A 20511-nucleotide genomic window follows, 5' to 3' on the forward strand; every position below is an offset into this window, starting at 1 on the left:
ATGTAGCGAGAAATTCCCGCACCCGGGGGCGTCCTTTACCTGACCCCTAAACAAATATATACTAGTTCAGTGATAATGAACGCCATACTAATTTCCAAATTGTACACAAGAAACTAAAATTAAAATAATACAAGACTAACAAAGGCCAAAGGCTCCTGACTTGGGACAGGCGCAAAAATGCGGCGGGGTTAAACATGTTTGTGAGATCTCAACCCTCCCCTATACCTCTAGCCAATGTAGAAAAGTAAACGCATAACAATACGCACATTAAAATTCAGTTCAAGAGAAGTCCGAGTATTAAAACTGTATGTACAAATATTCTTAAAACTATGTGGCAAACTAGCTGGGATTCCAACTAAAAGGGTAGACACTTGTATGAAATAAAGGAAAAAATATCATTTAAGGTGTCCTTACCAAAAATGATTAGGCGCAAAGAAACTATAATGTACAGACTAACAACTGGATATGCAAAACTAAATAAACATCTATTCAAAATAGTAGTTAAAAATTCTGAGATGTGTGAAAATTGCGGTAGAGCACCTGAAAAAGCAAAACACTTTTGCTAGAGTGCGCTACATATAGCGATAACAGAAATGTTATGCTTCAAGAGTTGATAGCACAAGGAGTTACTAATTTTTCGATGCAAAGTCTGCTTAGTGAAAAAGCACAATCAGTCCTACCCATTATTAATTTTATCCATGCTACAAAAGGGGATATATAAACATATGACATTTGTATTTAACAATGCGTAAATTGCAATTAAATTCTGAAAAGAAAGAAAAACAAACAAACAAACAACAGGACTAGGTAGGGATACATAAGTTCAGATAATTTTCTGTAAATGACAGTCCACATAAGCTATGAAATGCAAAGACATATATATATATATTTATACATATTCATTTAAAGGATCATATCCCGGTATTAAATTTTAAAAAAATGGAATAAGAAATAAGAATAAGAAGAAAAAACAGGTTAGAAAGTACATATGTAAACACAAAGCTTACCCTACTTCTTCAATAACACCAATACCACACCACAAACACGTGTTACAACAATAGTACATCCACACCCAGGTACAAGGACGTGATTTATCGGAACCAAACACCAAATCAAACACACCCACATTTTCTTTGTTTAATTACATATGTAAATAACGACACTACAAGGTCATTATTAAATAGTTCAACTGAGAAATAAACAAACACAGAAAGGGTATACGATGCATGAAGATACTGTCGTTGGGTTTTTTACACACATATACATGCCTTTCATCATTAGGAATTAATCCAGCACAAATAATATAATCTAAAGCTTGAAGTACTAATATTCAGGGTGGGAATCTCAAATAATACCATCCAACATATAGTTAGAAGAATAAGTGCCTTTACGACCTTATAAAATAGCAAACTTTTTAAGCATATCGGTAGTACTAGAATACTAGTAGTACCCTTAGCATTTAAGATTAAAAACCAACAAACGAAGTTTCTCTACTCAGTTTTCAATTAAGAGGCTAAAGATACAACTTTTTTTTTCTTCTTTATCTAAAATTTAACTACAAACAAATTCATTTAATAAGTGGTGTGCATTACTTGTAGACATGTAGATTAGCGGTGCCAACCAGTGGTCGCCCCCAGACATGGTAGTCGTGACATACGGGAGAGATCCGTTTGCGCCATAAATGCGTCCTTTTGCGCCACAACATTTTTTCTCCAATCTTACGTTTGCGCCACCTGTTTTAAAATTACATGGTATCATTTGCGCCAAAAATAAAACATACGATTGCGCCATTTAGAAGAAAAATTACTTCTCTCCTCCTTTATTCGGACTTGGAACCGGCCGTTTACACTGCAAATGTTTCCTTTTCTAAAACATACTTTCTTCTTACTGCTGTTGCATGGGTATTTCCCTATTTAATGTATGTAGTAGCTTGTAACTTCACTCACTGTATTGCCATAAAGACAAACAAAGGATGAAATGCATAAAACAGTTCATAATAATTCCTGTGGAATGCTTCTGTTCCATTACTGGTACGTCTTGTGGTAAATATAGAGTTTCTACTCATACAGATTGTGGGAACAAAGTACTGTGTAATCAACATATGGGGCTAAAACATAATCAGCAAATCTTATATTTTCTTCTCTTTTGACATATCTTGTAATAAAAATTCAGCAAAGCAATATGTTTTCTTCTGTCTCTGTGCATGGACTGTCTAATGCATTTCAAGTCATTTCTCTCCAGATGCTCATCTTCATGGTGAAATATCTCCGAACATATGATACATTTTAGACAAAAATAATAGTAGATATTAATCATTAATATTTATGATAGATATGTGTACAGGTAAATGATACTCTTGAAAAACAGTAATTGGCGCAAAAGGACTGCTGCCTGACATACAGGGCATGAAATTATGTTAAAGTTTAATCCAGCTTGACATGTACGGAGCTTGAAAAAACAGTGGAGTCGGCGCAAAGTACATCGATTGCACTGAAATGACAAAAAAAGCCCGTACAATTCAAACTGTAACCCTTGTAATTAATTTAGAAGAAGAATGTCCCGTTTTTTATAATAAGTAATAGTTTCATTTATTTAATTATTTTTTTATTTTTTTTTATTCTATCTATACAATTTGGATTTTCAGGGGGTATATCATGAAATAGTTATTGCATATCGGGAGTTAGACATGGGCTTGTTTTCTGCCTGCCTGATCATCAGACGGAGCACACGACGATGCCTTGTTCCAAGTTGCAATTAACCTACACTATCATGGTTTGTATCGTCCGTGGGATAGTGCGTATACACGATTCTCACGGGACCACTGGCTGGGGCAACTGATATAACATAGTCTACTAATAGTATTCAAGAAATACGACAGAGCAACTGACTATCATATTTAAAACAAACATAAACAAGTGACACAATACGTTATTTTTAACACATAACACTTACAACCACAGATGAAGAAAAAACAAAAACAAAAAAAAGGAAAGCATATTAAACAAATATTCAGTATTTTTTCTTTTATTAAAATATGTAAAAGTATAGGTGAAAACCCGAAGTCTCAAAAACCAAAAGTCTCAATCCCTTATAGAAGTTAAAAGCATTAATTTATTTTATTAATTTTATTTTTATCTAAATTTATTAAAATAAGTTTAAACTAGTATATAGGTTAATAAGGCGCAACACCTATAAACAAAGATAGTCGCCTTCAATATATATTTATTTTCTTAAATTTTTATTTAAATAGATTTTTTTCTAAAGTAAAATATTACTACAATGGACTAATTCCAAATATAGTTACCAGGGAGCAATTACCAGTTAGTAAACCGTCCACCAAAAACATATAACCGTAACATATAACCGTAACCATGTTACTTTACATTTAGTTTGGAGTTTGTTGTTCGGTCTCGCCGGACTGCTAAAATAAAAGTTTTAGGAGCGAAATATTCCTTCATGATTTACATTTAGCCGGAACGCCATTTCACCCGGCTATATCTGCTTATAAGAGACCTGGTGACATGATGAGGCAAACTTTAAATGCGACCTTGTGTCTTTCAGGGGGTACCCGACTAGAGGCCCATTTCAAACTAACGCAGATCTGATGCCATTTACATGCTTTGTATTATCCTACTGAATGAATATGTCCCTGATTGTGATCCAAAAACAATCATAAAAATTGTTAAAACATGAGATTTTTTTTAATGTTTTATGGCGATCAAATAGGGGAGCGTATGCCCTCTATGCACTATCCTGGGTCCGCCACTGCAATAGTACTTCTGGAATTTATGGTATGGGTTCACAACAGCTCGAAATTGAGATTTATAGCCACGTCCACTTTAGATCAATGAGCTTTATAGTTGGAACGTTCAGATCAGCACAATTAGTCAATTAATCATTCCATCTATTTTTATTTTCCCATTGAATAATTTTGTCTACATCGGTGTGAATAACATAAACCTAGCCGAATAGTATATCTATGTCTTTTGTTTATTTTGTCTTAAATTGTTTGTTTTTTTTATGTTAGATACTTATATTTCAGTAATGACCCCTTTGTACAAGATTTTATACATAACCTTAATATAACTTTACAATTAGTTTTCGTGTTATGTATGATCTGCTTGACTTAGACAGATTTGTGGCGTCAGTCAACATCTCCCTCTTACCGCACATCTCAACACACCCAAGTTTTGGCTCGGCGCGATATAGGAATATGTCTCAAACATAAATTTTACTATATATTTCAAGGCTTTTTGTGTTTACATTTTTTTCTTTGGTAATTATTCCTTAGTGAGTTTTCAAATTATTTTCATTCATTTAATGTGTTCTTGTTATTAATCTTACGATTTTACATAAACAGCAGTTTAAACTGACATGTAACCCCTCTTTTCTTATTTTCCACGACCGAGACATGTGCTTTTTCCATCGTAAAAATAAGAAAAGGGCGTCATAGGTACAATAAGTTAGAACAGCATACCAGTAAGGAATATTTCCTTGAAAAAAAAATAAAAACCAACACAAAACAAATCTTGATACTTATAGGGAAAAAAGTGTATTTCCCGCTATGTCGCCAGGTCATCTATTCATTGTTTACTACTATTAAACGCCAAAATCTTTCGCTTTGAATACACTTGAATATAACAAAACATTCTATTATTGAACGTGGTTCCAATAAAATCTACAAATTAGGCCTACTCCCATTTCTTATCAAAAGGAAAGTGCGTCATCCTCAGGCGTCAACCTCCTCTTTCTCCGCTATATAGATAAAACTTGACAAATACACAAGACTATATTACTGTACATAATGTTAAAATCAATATAGAGATTTTATGAGGTAAACAATGAGCGAAAATAATACATTCGACCGTCAAAATTGGTATCCAATGAACTAAATGTACGCTTATAATATATTCGACCGTCCCCATTTTCGTTCCGTCCGCATCCGATTTCTTTTAACTGAATGTTATAATTTTTGCAGCCGAAAGCCTCGAACTCACGAAATTGCATCCCAAATTACCAAATATGTCATGAGCGAAATTTAGACAAATAATCGTTATAAACGGATTAAACAGATTAATTGCAACATTTGTTTATCGAAGGTAAGTTTGTCTACTGTGTATTGACACACAAACAATGCTGAACGAGTGGTATTTATAGAACGATAAATTCGTGATGCGGATTCATTATCGATTTTCTGTTTCCTGGCCGCACACAAAGAAATTATAAATTCAAGGAAATAAACATGTATTTACATTCAAATTTGACATATTTAAGGTGTTTTTGTAATGTGTTTTGGGAGGTCAAGTAGAAGTGAATGTATTAACATTAAAATTGTCGAAAATTTTCGATTATTGAACCGTGCATCTGTAATCAATCCCGACCGAATTAGAAGAATCGAATTACATTAGGTATTCAGTAAAACACGGATACGTTCCCGGAGCACACACTTTTCATACAATATTCTATCTTAATTTTAATCATTTAAACATTAAATATATGTAAAATTGTTTATATTGTCTTGTCAGAGATCTTGTCAAATGAAGACTTTTTATTTGTTTACAGCTAATGAGCTTTCATGAATAACTAAGATTAAATTTATCTTTAAAAAATAACATCATCTGATCATGACATAATTTGTCACAGGGACAGTTTTGAAGTCATACTGTAATTGTCATGCTTGAAGTGACATTGTTTTAAATATCTGTATTGAGATAGATGTTCATGTGTTTTTTCAATCATGACTTTTTTTAAAGGGGGTTTATCCAATTTAAAGTATGATAATCAGTGACAGATTTTAACTTGAGGATCATAAGGATTCAGTATATATGCCTTTAAACTGAGCCTTTAAAAAGCTTCAAAGTATTATTATAAATTACATTTGTTGAACATTTTAGACCCAAAACAGGAAATTTGATTATAATACATTTACTCTGAACATGCTGAAACTTGAAATTGATATATTATATATTTTTAATTGGCATTATTGCTGTAAATTGCAATGATAGTATTTTTTTTTTATATACAAGTATGAGGGGCCTGATGGGGGTCTCATCACGATTCTGCAGTTGATTTTTTTGTCAATCAGGATTCACAGAAAATAAATTTCCATGATTGCGAAAATGCGCCGATCACGAAGACAAAAAATAACCCATCAGGCCCCTCAAGTATATTTTGCTGTAGATTGCAATGATAGTATATTTTTTATTTATATATATATATATACAGATAAGATAAGATAAGATAAATTTTATTTTCCAAATTAGGTCCCCAGGGGGGCATATACACATAACATATATAATTGATACAACATACAGTATTTTACATAAAATTGTAAAATATACATGTAGAGTGGGGCGCTCATATTTGCCGGGGACACAGTTTCGCCGTTATATGATTTTGAGGTGTACAAACTTGAAAGGATGCGTGATATGGAAGATAATTATGCCGGTACATTATATTATAATAACAAATATGATTATTTTTTAAACTTAGACAAAATTTCAGCTCTTACCGCATAGGACCTAAAAACAGACAACAATTTTCAGCCAATTTCCTGAATGAAAAAATTATTTCAACTAAGTATTTCTACGTAATTCTTTAACTGATTGCCTTAAATTTCAGTTCTTTACACCTTTGAAATGTCTGCTATTCATCTATAATGAAATTGATTTGATAAATATTGTTTAAAGCTGCAGTTATGTGGTTTTAAATAGATGTGTAAAAACGGTGAATATGTGTCCCCCTTTGACAAAACATCAGGGTATTTCAAAGAGCCTTTAATCTAACTTTTCAGATGATTTTTTTTCAAAAAAACACATTTTTACACTTAGAATGTTTTGTTTTTGATGTTATCTTCATATAGAAATATCACTATACAGTTCACACAGAGAGGACATAATCTCATACTCCCAACACAGATTCTGGTGTAACACAGTGTCACACTGTGAAAAACAGATTTCTCTCCCAAAAAACACCAAGTAATTACTCCCAACTGGGAGGATTTTATGATTTGTTGATTGCAGGTAAAAGTAATAAAAATCAACAAAGCATGACTATGGTCTGACATTGACAGGTAATTACAGGTCAACTATTTTAATAACTTCATCCTATTTGAAATATTTATTTATCTTTAAGTTTTATTTCTGAAATAATTTAAAAGGTTATGAAATGAAAATTTAAAGTCATAAAATATGTATTAATATTCGTTTTTGTTTATCTTGTAAGATTGGGAAAGTTATTTACCTTCTAACGTTATTTGTACATTATCAAAAATGTCTATTTTTATTTGTAGTCATAATTAAAAATAATAATAATAATAAAAACAAATAATAAATGTATGTAAAAAAAAATAAAAAATAGATTTCTACCTTTAATGTTCATTCAAATTTAAAAGAAAGATTGAATAAATTCAGTAAAAAAAACATGTTTTAAATTCCAATAATTCTAATCATCTTCTATAAACATGTGATTTTTTTTTTATATTTTTTTTTATATAAATTTGATGTACTTGAAATTTTACAAATCAATTTGACTGCCATTTAATGACAGGAAACACAAAAAATGTTTATTGTAGTCAACATCTACTGGCACACTTCAAAGGTAATTATAGCAATAAAAATCATGGTGTTGGGAGGAAAGACACCAAGGTTGGGAGTATGAGATTATGTCCTCTCTGTGTGTACTGTACTTCAAAAACATAAAGACCTGAACATAAACTGCAGAAAACATGAAAAGTTATGGCGAAAATGAGCACCTCACTCTTTATATATTAGAAGTCTATAAACCAGCAAATTTACTATGTATCGGATATTCTAGCTAGAATAGACGATACTGTGCAGATAAGGAAAAAATTATATAAGTCTAAAAATTTGTACAACGGTACTAATATAAGATAGTATCATACTAAGATGTTGTTAATAAATCGTATTGACAAATATTTCGGCTTAACAAATAGCCTTTGTCTGTGTCAATAGTTTTAACAATACTGATTAATTTAGTTATTAGGCAGCAACCATTTGATTTTCAGGGAGGGGGGGGGGGCTATGGATTTTTTTTCCTGACAAACTTTTTTTTTTCGCCTTAAGCGAAAAATAATCTATTATTTTGGAGACAAGTCGAAAACATTTTTTTTTCTTTCAATTTAAGCATTACATATAGTGGCAGCTGAGGGTGCATTTTTTTTTTCTCAGGGTCAAAAACAAATTATTTTTTTCTCCAAAAACTGGAAACAAACTTTTTTTTCCAAAAAAATCCATAGCCCCCCCCCCTTGAAAATCAAATGGTTGCTGCCTTACATGTAATGTCTCTGTAAAATAAATATTATCATAACTATATTACAATGCTAAGTGTTTCCCATACTGTTTTTGCCATGGTGTTATCATTTAGCCAACTGTTTATGAGTTTGAATATTGTATTTGATATCTTAAATTCCTCCTCTCTTTTAGTGGTTCACTATATAGAAATTAATACATTATGTAAAACAGTCTGAATGAAATTCATTACCATTATTTAATCAATTGACTTGTAGTCTGGCATAAATAATTAATAGCGTGACACATAAAATATTATAAATATAATTACACTACAAAAAAATGAATATATATATATGTTATCCGAAATATCTAATATTTGTTCATTTTATAGTTATTTAATGGTGATGTTGTACCCTTTTTGACTTGTTATGTATTATATTTTGTAGTGTACAGAATCATATTACATGATCCATCGCCCTGTAAGATTGATCGTTGACTATTTATTCAGTCATTTTATATATATATATATATATATATATATATGTAAAAAAAAAATTCAAAAATCAACAACAGCATAGTGAAAGTAAGAAGATAGAATTCTTTCAAAAGATTGAGAGGGCCTCTGTGTACCAACTAAAGGATTTAAAGTCCCCATTTTGTCCCAACAGCAAAATGGAATGTTGAGTCTAACTGCTGAGAAAAAGAGTTTTATGTGATCTTATCAAGTATCCCTTATTTAGTATTAGCATATGATTAGAATAAATGGTTTATTTTGCAATGGGAAATTTTTTTTTGTTTTTGTAAATGATATATGTACAATATTGTAATAAAAACAGAAATGGTTGACTGCAATCCTTTTAAGTTTTATTCACTTGAGTTGTATCTACATTTCAGGAATCATGCCAAGTAAACGAAAGCATGGTAAGACCTCAAGAACTCACATTTTCCAAAGATCAACTAGGGCTACAAGATCAAGGACAAGAAGTTGTTCACAACCTAAGATCAAAGCAGCAACAGAAACAGATGTTCCAGAGGAACTTGAACTGTCTGAACTTTCTGTGGAAAATGGTACTGATTACAACAGAGAAGAAGAGAATGATGAAAATCATGTATGTTTATATATCATAGGACATACATTGTGATAGAAAGAATGTATACATATTATTAGCTCACCTTTCCTAAAAGGAAATGTGAGCTTTTGCCATCACTTGGCGTCAGTCGTCGTCGTCGTAAACTATTTCAAAGATCTTCTCCTCTGAAACTACTGAACCAATTCAAACCAAACTTCATCTGATTGATTCCTAGGGTATCTAGAATAAAGTTTGTGTTTTAATTCTCATTTCATCAAAAAACATGGCCGCCATGGCTAAAAATAGAACATAGGGGTAAAATGCAGTTTTTGGCTTATAACTCAAAAAAAAAAGCATTTAGAGCAAATCTGACATTATCAGGACAAGATCTAACTGCCCTGAAATTTTCAGATGAATCGGACAACCCGTTGTTAGGTTGCTGCCCCTGAATTGGTAATTTTAAGGAAATTTTTGCTATTTTTGGTTATTATCTTGAATATTATTATAGATAGAGATAAACTGTAAATAGAAAAAATGTTCAGCAAAGTAAGATTTACAAATAAGTCAACAGGTCCAAAATGGTCAGTTGACCCCTTTAGGAGTTATTGCCCTTTATAGTCAATTTTTAACCATTTTTTGTAAATCTTAATTATCTTTTAAAATAATCTTCTCCTCTGAAACTACTGGGCCAAATTTAACCAAATATGACCAAAATCATAATAAGGGTATCTAGTTTAAAAATTATGTCCAGTGACCCGGCCAACCAACCAAGATGGCCGCCATGGCTAAAAATAGAACATAGGGGTAAAATGGAGTTTTGGGCTTATAACTCAAAAACCAAAGCAATTAGAGCAAATCTGACAGTGGGAGAAATTGTTTATCAAGTCCAGATCTAACTGCCCTGAAATTTTCAGATGAATCGGACAACCCGTTGTTAGGTTGCTGCCCCTGAATTGGTAATTTTAAGGAAATTTTTGCTATTTTTGGTTATTTTCTTGAATATTATTATAGATAGAGATAAACTGTAAATAGAAAAAATGTTCAGCAAAGTAAGATTTACAAATAAGTCAACAGGTCCAAAATGGTCAGTTGACCCCTTTAGGAGTTATTGCCCTTTATAGTCAATTTTTAACCATTTGTCGTAAATCTTAGTTATCTTTTACAAAAATCTTCTCCTCTGAAACTACTGGGCCAAATAAAATCAAACTTGGCCACAATCATCATTGGGGTATCTAGTTTAAAAATTGTGTCCAGTGACCCGGCCAACCAACCAAGATGGCCGCCATGGCTAAAAATAGAACATAGGGGTAAAATGCAGTTTTGGGCTTATAACTTAAAAACCAAAGCATTTAGAGCAAATCTGACAGTGGGAGAAATTGTTTATCAAGTCCAGATCTATCTGCTCTAAAATTTTCAGATGAATTGGACAACTGGTTGTTAGGTTAACGTTCATTATAGATAGAGATAATTGTAAGCAGCAAGAATGTTCAGTAAAGTAAGATGTACAAACACATCACCATCACCAAAACACAATTTTGTCATGAATCTATCTGCGTCCTTTGTTTAATATTCACATATAAATACCAAGGTGAGCGACACAGGCTCTTTAGAGCCTCTAGTTCAACCTCCATAAAATTGATGGGGGATATTGGCTTATTCCCCCTTGTTTAGTAATAAAGAAAATGTGGATACAAACAAAGAAAGTTTTTGCCTGCTTTTTATACGACCGCAAAATTTGAAAAAATTTTCGTCGTATATTGCTATCACGTTGGCGTCGTCGTCTGCGTCGTCGTCGTCCGAATACTTTTAGTTTTCGCACTCTAACTTTAGTAAAAGTGAATAGAAATCTATGAAATTTTAACACAAGGTTTATGACCACAAAAGGAAGGTTGGGATTGATTTTGGGAGTTTTGGTCCCAACATTTTAGGAATTAGGGGCCAAAAAGGGCCCAAATAAGCATTTTCTTGGTTTTCGCACTATAACTTTAGTTTAAGTTAATAGAAATCTATGAAATTTTGACACAAGGTTTATGACCACAACAGAAAGGTTGGGATTGATTTTGGGAGTTTTGGTTCCAACAGTTTAGGAATTAGGGGCCAAAAAAGGGCCCAAATAAGCATTATTCTTGGTTTTCGCACAATAACTTTAGTTTAAGTAAATAGAAATCAATGAAATTTAAACACAATGTTTATGACCACAAAAGTAAGGTTGGTATTGATTTTGGGAGTTTAGGTCCCAACAGTTTAGGAATTAGGGGCCAAAAAGGGACCCAAATAAGCATTTTTCTTGGTTTTCGCACCATAACTTTAGTATAAGTAAATAGAAATCTATGAAATTTAAACACAAGGTTTATGACCATAAAAGGAAGGTTGGTATTGATTTTGGGAGTTTTGGTCCCAACAGTTTAGGAATAAAGGGCCCAAAGGGTCCAAAATTAAACTTTGTTTGATTTCATCAAAAAATTGAATAATTGGGGTTCTTTGATATGCCGAATCTAACTGTGTATGTAGATTCTTAATTTTTGGTCCCGTTTTCAAATTGGTCTACATTAAGGTCCAAAGGGTCCAAAATTAAACTTAGTTTGATTTTAACAAAAATTGAATCCTTGGGGTCCTTTGATATGCTGAATCTAAAAATGTACTTAGATTTTTTATTATTAGCCCAGTTTTCAAGTTGGTCCAAATCGGGGTCCAAAATTAAACTTTGTTTGATTTCATCAAAAATTGAATAATTGGGGTTCTTTGATATACCAAATCTAACTGTGTATGTAGATTCTTAATTTTTGGTCCCGTTTTAAAATTGGTCTACATTAAAGTCCAAAGGGTCCAAAATTAAACTAAGTTTGATTTTAACAAAAATTGAATTCTTGGGCCTCTTTGATATGCTGAATCTAAACATGTACTTAGATTTTTGATTATGGGCCCAGTTTTCAAGTTGGTCCAAATCAGGATCCAAAATTAATATATTAAGTATTGTGCAATAACAAGAAATTTTCAATTGCACAGTATTCAGCAATAGCAAGAAATCTTCAATTGCACAGTATTGTGCAATAGCAAGAAATCTTCAATTGCACAGTATTGTGCAATAGCAAATATTTTCAATTGCACAGTATTGCACAATAGCAAGAAATATCTAATTGCACAATATTGTGCAATAGCAAGAAATTCCAATTGGATTTCAATTGGAGTTATCTTTCTTTGTCCAGAACAGTAGTTGAATCAACTTAAGTCATTGTTTTTATACAATATACAATGTATATTCACTTTTACTACCAACTGATAGATTAAAACAATCTTTACCATTCAGTAATAACAAGCACTTTTTTTACATTTTAATATTTTATGATGTATTTAAATGAGTAGTTATTGTTGCAAACTTCATTAGAAATTTGAATTGAGATCAGTTTTGAAATAAGGGAAAGGGGGATGTGAAAAAAAAATTGGGGGGTCAATTTTTTTCATTTCAGATTTCATAAATAAAAAGAAATTTCTTCAAACATTTTTTTTGAGAGGATTAATATTCAACAGCATAGTGAATTGCTCAAAGGCAAAAAAATTTTTTTTAAGTTCATTAGACCACATTCATTCTGTGTCAGAAACCTATGCTGTGTCAACTATTTAATCACAATCCAAATTTAGAGCTGAATCCAGCTTGAATGTTGTGTCCATACTTGCCCCAACCGTTCAGGGTTCAACCTCTGCGGTCGTATAAAGCTGTGCCCTGCGGAGCATCTGGTTTTCTCTAGATTACATGTACAAGAAGTTATAAATATTTAGAAAAATAGCTTTTAATTTATGTGATTAAATACCAGTTTCGTTTATTTTTCAACAGAAAATGTAAAAAAAGATAATTTTTATGTCTTATTCTGGTTAATTTTTCTCATCCATTCCATTCTGGACAAGAGAAAATGTGTCTACAGTCATGCCTATAACTATACTGTGGATTTATAATTATATAATTTGTTGGCTACTAATTTTTGTGGATTTTGTTGATATAAGTGAACCATGAATTCAGATATATTTAACAAAGTACAAATTTTATATTGGCTTGTATGCAGACTTTGAAAAACCATGGAGTCGAATAATCAGGGAAATTGCATTTTTCATCAATCCTCAAAATCGATACCAATGAAAATAAATGAATCCACAGTACTTTTGGGATAATATGGTACCAGAATCGGATAATATGGTATTAGAATCGGATAATATGGTACCAGAATCGGATAATATGGTACCAGAATCAGATAATATGGTACCAGAATCTTCAATGAATATCATATAATTGTTACTCATTGTTATAAAGAGACTGAAATATGTCTAAATGAAAAAATCGTACATGAGTCAATCGATACACTTTTTATTCAATAAATGATTCTATTTATAGATGGATGTAGAACCAGAGGAACAATCAACAGATCTCGTAAATGATAGTTCTGAAGGAAGCACTTTTGAAAAACAGGATGATAGATGCGAAAAAATAACTCCAAATATTTCCTTGGCTACTAAAAACAGAAAATCTTTTGAACCTGTAGTTTCAAGTGAAGATGTGATAGAAGTTAGTCCATCCATTCCTGTCTTAAATCGGAGTAGAAATGTATGTTGATCTTTGATAGTGTCAAACCTTTTGCTTACCTATCCTACATTTATAATTATAGACATATATCGCTATATATATGATAGGCTTTTTCAACAATTTTTCCTCCATTTGTTAAATTAATATTATAGAACTTAAGATGAAAAAGATATGTTGATTTTAAATTACATGAATTCACAGAAACCTTTTTTTCCAAAAAAAATGAAAAGATTTTCATATACATATTGCAGGAAATATAAAAAAGAAGATGTGGTATGATTGCCAATGAGACAACTATCCACAAAAGACCAAAATGACACAGACATTAACAACTATAGGTCACCATACGGCCTTCAACAATGAGCAAAGCCCATACCGCATAGTCAGCTATAAAAGGCCCCGATAAGACAATGTAAAACAATTCAAACGAGAAAACTAACGGCCTTATTTATGTAAAAAAATGAACGAAAAGCAAATATGTAACACATAAACAAACGAAAACCACTGAATTACAGGCTCCTGACTTGGGACAGGCACATACAAAAATAATGTGGCTAAATCAATGAATAAAATCATATTAAGTTCTTTGCCATTATTGTCATCATCAGTCTAAACTACTAAAACATAGTAAGTGTCCGCAGAGAAATATATAGTCAAATTTAATTACTTTGAAATTACAGCCTTTATATTCTGTCTAAAATTGCAGGCATATTGTATAAGTAACTGACTGTTATTACTTTGTAGCGGGCAAGAAGTCCAAGGCGTGCACACCGTTATAAAAGTTACAGCCATGAAATGCTTGTTGCAGCATACAAATGTGTCAAAGATTTAAAGATGCCAGTGAAAGCAGCAGCTCGTATGTTTGGTGTTCCTTCATCCACATTACACAATAGAGTTCAAGGTCAAGTACAAATTGATGATTCTATCCTCACTTCAGACGACATTACAAAAATTATCAAAAGAATCAAAAATGGGGAAGGACTGGATGAAGCCTTTGCAGATTTAACTTATGAGGTAAAAGTCATTGTCCTTGTGTATGCTAAGGAAAGAAGTAAAACAAAGACCTAAAGGAGTAGGTCCGATAAGGATCTATTTTGGCCTCAAACTGAAGATTGAAACTCGTTAATAATTTTAAGGTCCATTATTTTCTGTAATACATTGGCCAAAACCTTCAACCAAATGAATTTGTCATATATTGATGTACATGATCAATATTGAAATCTAAAATGAGAATTTTAACGCTCAATGTATGTGGGAAATGTTGTTTTAAGCAAAAAGTATCAAAATTAAGTAAACTTACCTTTTGTTCAATCAAATCACAACAAAAAAACACTTTATTGTAATAAAAAACAAAAAATACGAAAAAAACACAGTATTGATAAAACAAAAACATAAATGCAAACAAAAAGATAATACATGAATGAAATTTTGATAAATGGAAAGATATATAGCTAAGATTTAGAAGAACTTCAGCTTTCAACTATACAGATGGAGTCAGTTTCACAAAAAAACTTACGACTTAGATTGATCATAAGTCATGAATAATTAAGTATACTTACAATAAATCTTAGACATCATTTTTTTGTGAAATCGACTCCTGTCAGGTTGTTAAATATGAGAATATAACCTAAATTATCTCCCTTTCAGAAATCTTCAGGGAGTTTAGGGCAAGAATATGTGATCCCTAGTGTTGAAGACGACATTAATGATGATAATATTACAGAAAGTATCATGGAGAAAATGATTGCTGCTGGTGAAGAGAACACACCAATTAAAGTAAGTATTGACCCTACATGGCTCACATGTAAGCTAGTATTGACCCTACATGGCCCACATGAAAGTTAGTATTGACCCTACATGGCCCACATGTAAGTTAGTATTGACCCTACATGGCCCACATGTAAGTTAGTATTGACCCTACATGGCCCACATGTAAGTTAGTATTGACCCTACATGGCCCACATGTAAGTTAGTTTTGACCCTACATGGCCCACATGAAAGTTAGTATTGACCCTACATGGCCCACATGTAAGTTAGTATTGACCCTACATGGCCCACATGTAAGTTAGTTTTGACCCTACATGGCCCACATGAAAGTTAGTATTGACCCTACATGGCCCACATGTAAGTTAGTATTGACCCTACATGGCCCACAAGTAAGTTAGTATTGACCCTACATGGCCCACATGTAAGTTAGTTTTGACCCTACATGGCCCACATGAAAGTTAGTATTGACCCTACATGGCCCACATGTAAGTTAGTATTGACCCTACATGGCCCACATGTAAGTTAGTATTGACCCTACATGGCCCACAAGTAAGTTAGTATTGAACCTACATGGCCCACATGTAAGTTAGTATTGACCCTACATGGCCCACATGTAAGTGAGTATTGACCCTACATGGCCCACATGTAAGTTAGTATTGTCCCTACATGGCCCACATGTAAGTTAGTTTTGACCCTACATGGCCCACATGAAAGTTAGTATTGACCCTACATGGCCCACATGTAAGTTAGTATTGACCCTACATGGCCCACATGTAAGTTAGTATTGACCCTACATGGCCCACATGTAAGTTAGTATTGACCCTACATGGCCCACATGTAATCTACTGTAAATGAAGAAATTATTGCGAAAAATGTGACAGGTTCATAATCGCAATAATTTAAACTTGCATTTTGAAATTTTTCATATAATTAAACAGAATTTTCCTCAATATTGCAAAAATTAAATTTGCATTTTAAAATAAAATTACAAAATCGCAATAATAAATGCATGCAATAATTTCTGAATTTACAGTATTTTATACTTGTACGTCATGCACTTTTTAAAGACAGCCTCAAAAGCCAGAGGCATTAGATTTTTTTTCTCAATTTCCAAAGTTTTCTTGTTGGAAACCTCTAGGCTAAATCTAACAAATTTATAAGGATTTTTTTGAGAGAGACCTGTTATAAAACAAAAACATGCATAATTTGTTACTGCTTGAGTGACATTTGAACCAAATTACAGTGACTTGACTGTTAGTGTTGCTATTCACCAATTGCAACTCATTCAAAATTTTGACCCAATTGCAATTTGTTTTATTAAATCAAATTGTTCAACTGGTCAAAAATTTGAACAAACTGTTCAGCCAAAATATGAAAGTGCAAAGTGATAAAATAAATCATACTTACAATCCTATAAGTCTGTAACTCCACTGTATTGATGTAATTCCTAAATCAGTCTATCAATCTGTATAGTTATATTACAGCCATTACCATACTAAAGGTGAACTGTTTTATTTTGAATTGCTATAAAAATGTCAAAACTAAGCTTTTATAGAGTTTTTCTTTCGAAAAGTATTCTATATTTATAAGTATCACACATTATGTGAATAAAAACATTTCATATTCAGTAAAATATGTATGAAATAACAATATGCTTCCTTGGGGAGATAACCTAAAATACTATTCTTTTGAATAAAGACTTTTTGAAACCAAAAAGCAATTATCTCCCCTTCCTACAAACATATTGCAATTTCAAATATTTTACTGAATATGAAATGTTTTTATTCACATAGTGTGTGATTCTTATAAATATAGAATACTTTTCGAAAGAAAAACTCTATAAAGGCTTAGTTTTGACATTTTTATAGCAATTCAAAATAAAACAGTTCACCTTTAGTATGGTAATGGCAAAAATATAACTATACAGATTGATAGACTGATTTAGGAAATACATCAATACAGTGGAGTTACAGACTTATAGGATTGTAAGTATGATTTATTTTATCACTTTGCACTTTCACATTTTGGCTGAACAGTTTGTTCAAATTTTTGACCAGTTGAACAATTTGATTTAATAAAACAAATTGCAATTGGGTCAAAATTTTGAATGAGTTGCAATTGGTGAATAGCAACACTAACAGTCAAGTCACTGTAATAATTTCTGTGAATTTGCTAACATTGATGATCTTCATACAATTCAGTAGCTTTCACATTTGTTGATATTTTGTAGGAGGAAGTCGTAGATCCAGAATATGAATACCAGTTGGATGGATCAATACAAGATGATGAGGATAATACATCACTTCATAATATTAATGATGAGGTACTGTGATAAACATTATATTATTACCGTATATGTAAAACATCTACTATGGATTCATTATTATTCGTTGGATACCAATTTTCATGAATTTCGTTTGAACAGGGAAACCACAAATTTGAATGTTCAATGAATTGCAAATTTGCTGTATGATTATATGCAGACTTTTGAAAAACCATGAGATTAAATTAATTATCCATGAAAATGCAAGTTTTACTTAATCCACGAAAATTGGTATCCACGAAAATAAATGAATCCACAGTAACTCAATATCGCCCTCCACATTTTTTCTAAATGAAATAATTCAGAGAATACACCCTTAAAATTAAAAGTATAGAGTGGGGTGCTCATTTTCGCCACAAATTTCCACGTTTTCTGCACTTAATGTTCTGGTCTTTATGTTTTAGAAGTATACTGATATTTCTATATGAACATAACATCAAAAGCAAACTATTCTTAGCCTGAAAAAGGTGTTTCATTTAAAAAATATCATCTGAAAAGTTAGATTAAAGGCTATATGAAAGTCCCTTATGTTTTGTAAAAGGGGACACATATTAATTCATCGTTTTTACACATCTATTTAAAACCGAATAACTGCAGCTTTAAACAATATTTATCAAATCAATTTCATTATAGATGGATAGCAGACATTTCAAAGGTGTAAAAAACTGAAATTTGTAGGGCAATCAGTCAAAGAATTACTAAGAAATATTTCTTTGAAATCATGTTTTTCATTCAGGAAATTGGCTGAAAATCCTAGTCCGTTTTTCGGTCCTTTTCGGTAAGTGCCGAAATTTTGTCTTAGTTAAAAAATAATCATATTTGTTATAAAAATATAATTTACCGGCATATTTCTTCCATTTCAGCCATCCTTAGAAGTTTTTACACCTCAAAACCATAAAACAACAAATTTGTGTCCCCAGCGAATATGGGTGCCCCACTCTATGTAGATATTGTTTATAATGCGAGTGTTTTGTACAATGTGCAAAACATTAAAAAGGTCAGCTTTTTTTCTTTATTGATAAAAAAAATATGGATAGACACAAGACAATCTCATATGAAATATGAGATATAAACTTATATTTATATATACCGTCAATCATAATTTCTGAATCCCAATAAGAAATCAAGTTTATGAATTTGTCCCTTTGTAGAACTAAAAAACTGGAAGGTTTTTGTTAGTTATTATTGGTGGTTGCTGTCTCATTGACATTTCCTTTTATTCATGCTGAATATTGGCCATAAGTGAATAATCTGGTTATGATAGTTTCGTTCCATCTTTTCTAGATATACAGAAATCAGCAACAAAGGAGAAGATCATACAAGAGAAATTACAAGACCTACAGCTATGAGCAGCTAGTGGCAGCCTATCTATATGTTAAGGAGAAAAAGGTAGCTGTCAAGTTTGCTGCCAGAGCCTTTGGAGTACCACCTTCTACATTGAATGACAGAGTACAGGGCAAGGTTTATATTGATACATCCATTGTAATGAACAGACCTGGAGCTAGAAACATTCTACCAAAACCAAATCTACACATGGAAACTAAACTTGTTAATAGGGTAAGAATTAGTTTATATTGATACATCAATTGTAATGAACAGACCTGGAGCTAGAAACATTCTACCAAAACCAAATCTACACATGGAAACTAAACTTGTTAATAGGGTAAGAATTAGTTTATATTGATACATCCATTGTAATGAACAGACCTGGAGCTAGAAAGATTCTACCAAAACCAAATCTACACATGGAAACTAAACTTGTTAATAGGGTAAGAATTAGTTTATATTGATACATCCATTGTAATGAACAGACCTGGAGCTAGAAAGATTCTACCAAAACCAAATCTACACATGGAAACTAAACTTGTTAATAGGGTAAGAATTAGTTTATATTGATACATCAATTGTAATGAACAGACCTGGAGCTAGAAAGATTCTACCAAAACCAAATCTACACATGGAAACTAAACTTGTTAATAGGGTAAGAATTAGTTTATATTGATACATCAATTGTAATGAACAGACCTGGAGCTAGAAACATTCTACCAAAACCAAATCTACACATGGAAACTAAACTTGTTAATAGGGTAAGAATTAGTTTATATTGATACATCCATTGTAATGAACAGACCTGGAGCTAGAAACATTCTACCTAAACCAAATCTACACATGGAAACTAAACTTAATAGGGTAAGAATTAGTTTATATTGATACATCCATTGTAATGAACAGACCTGGAGCTAGAAACATTCTACCTAAACCAAATCTACACATGGAAACTAAACTTGTTAATAGGGTAAGAATTAGTTTATATTGATACATCCATTGTAATGAACAGACCTGGAGCTAGAAACATTCTACCTAAACCAAATCTACACATGGAAACTAAACTTGTTAATAGGGTAAGAATTAGTTTATATTGATACATCCATTGTAATGAACAGACCTGGAGCTAGAAAGATTCTACCTAAACCAAATCTACACATGGAAACTAAACTTCTTAATAGGGTAAGAATTAGTTTATAT

General features: G+C 31.9%; 1 protein-coding gene across 2 annotated transcripts; it reads left to right on the top strand.

Moving 5' to 3' along the window:
* The first annotated feature begins 4972 nt into the window (after nt 1-4972).
* On the top strand, nt 4973-19878 carry LOC143071167 (uncharacterized). 2 transcript variants are annotated; one of them, XM_076245307.1, is made up of 7 exons: nt 4973-5099; nt 9147-9361; nt 13707-13916; nt 14640-14909; nt 15543-15671; nt 17893-17985; nt 19270-19875. In XM_076245307.1, the coding sequence occupies exons 2-7, from the start codon at nt 9152-9154 to the stop codon at nt 19561-19563; spliced, it is 1206 nt and encodes a 401-aa protein (XP_076101422.1). In that variant the 5' UTR covers nt 4973-5099; nt 9147-9151; the 3' UTR covers nt 19564-19875. The 2 variants fall into 2 exon arrangements, with proteins under 2 accessions (XP_076101422.1, XP_076101423.1); XM_076245308.1 differs by lacking the exon at nt 4973-5099 and adding an exon at nt 5189-5408 and having other exon boundaries at nt 19270-19878.
* The last annotated feature ends 633 nt before the right edge of the window (nt 19879-20511 follow it).

This window comes from Mytilus galloprovincialis, chromosome 4 (assembly GCF_965363235.1).
Source record: "Mytilus galloprovincialis chromosome 4, xbMytGall1.hap1.1, whole genome shotgun sequence".
NCBI classification, from domain to species: Eukaryota; Metazoa; Mollusca; class Bivalvia; order Mytilida; family Mytilidae; genus Mytilus; species Mytilus galloprovincialis.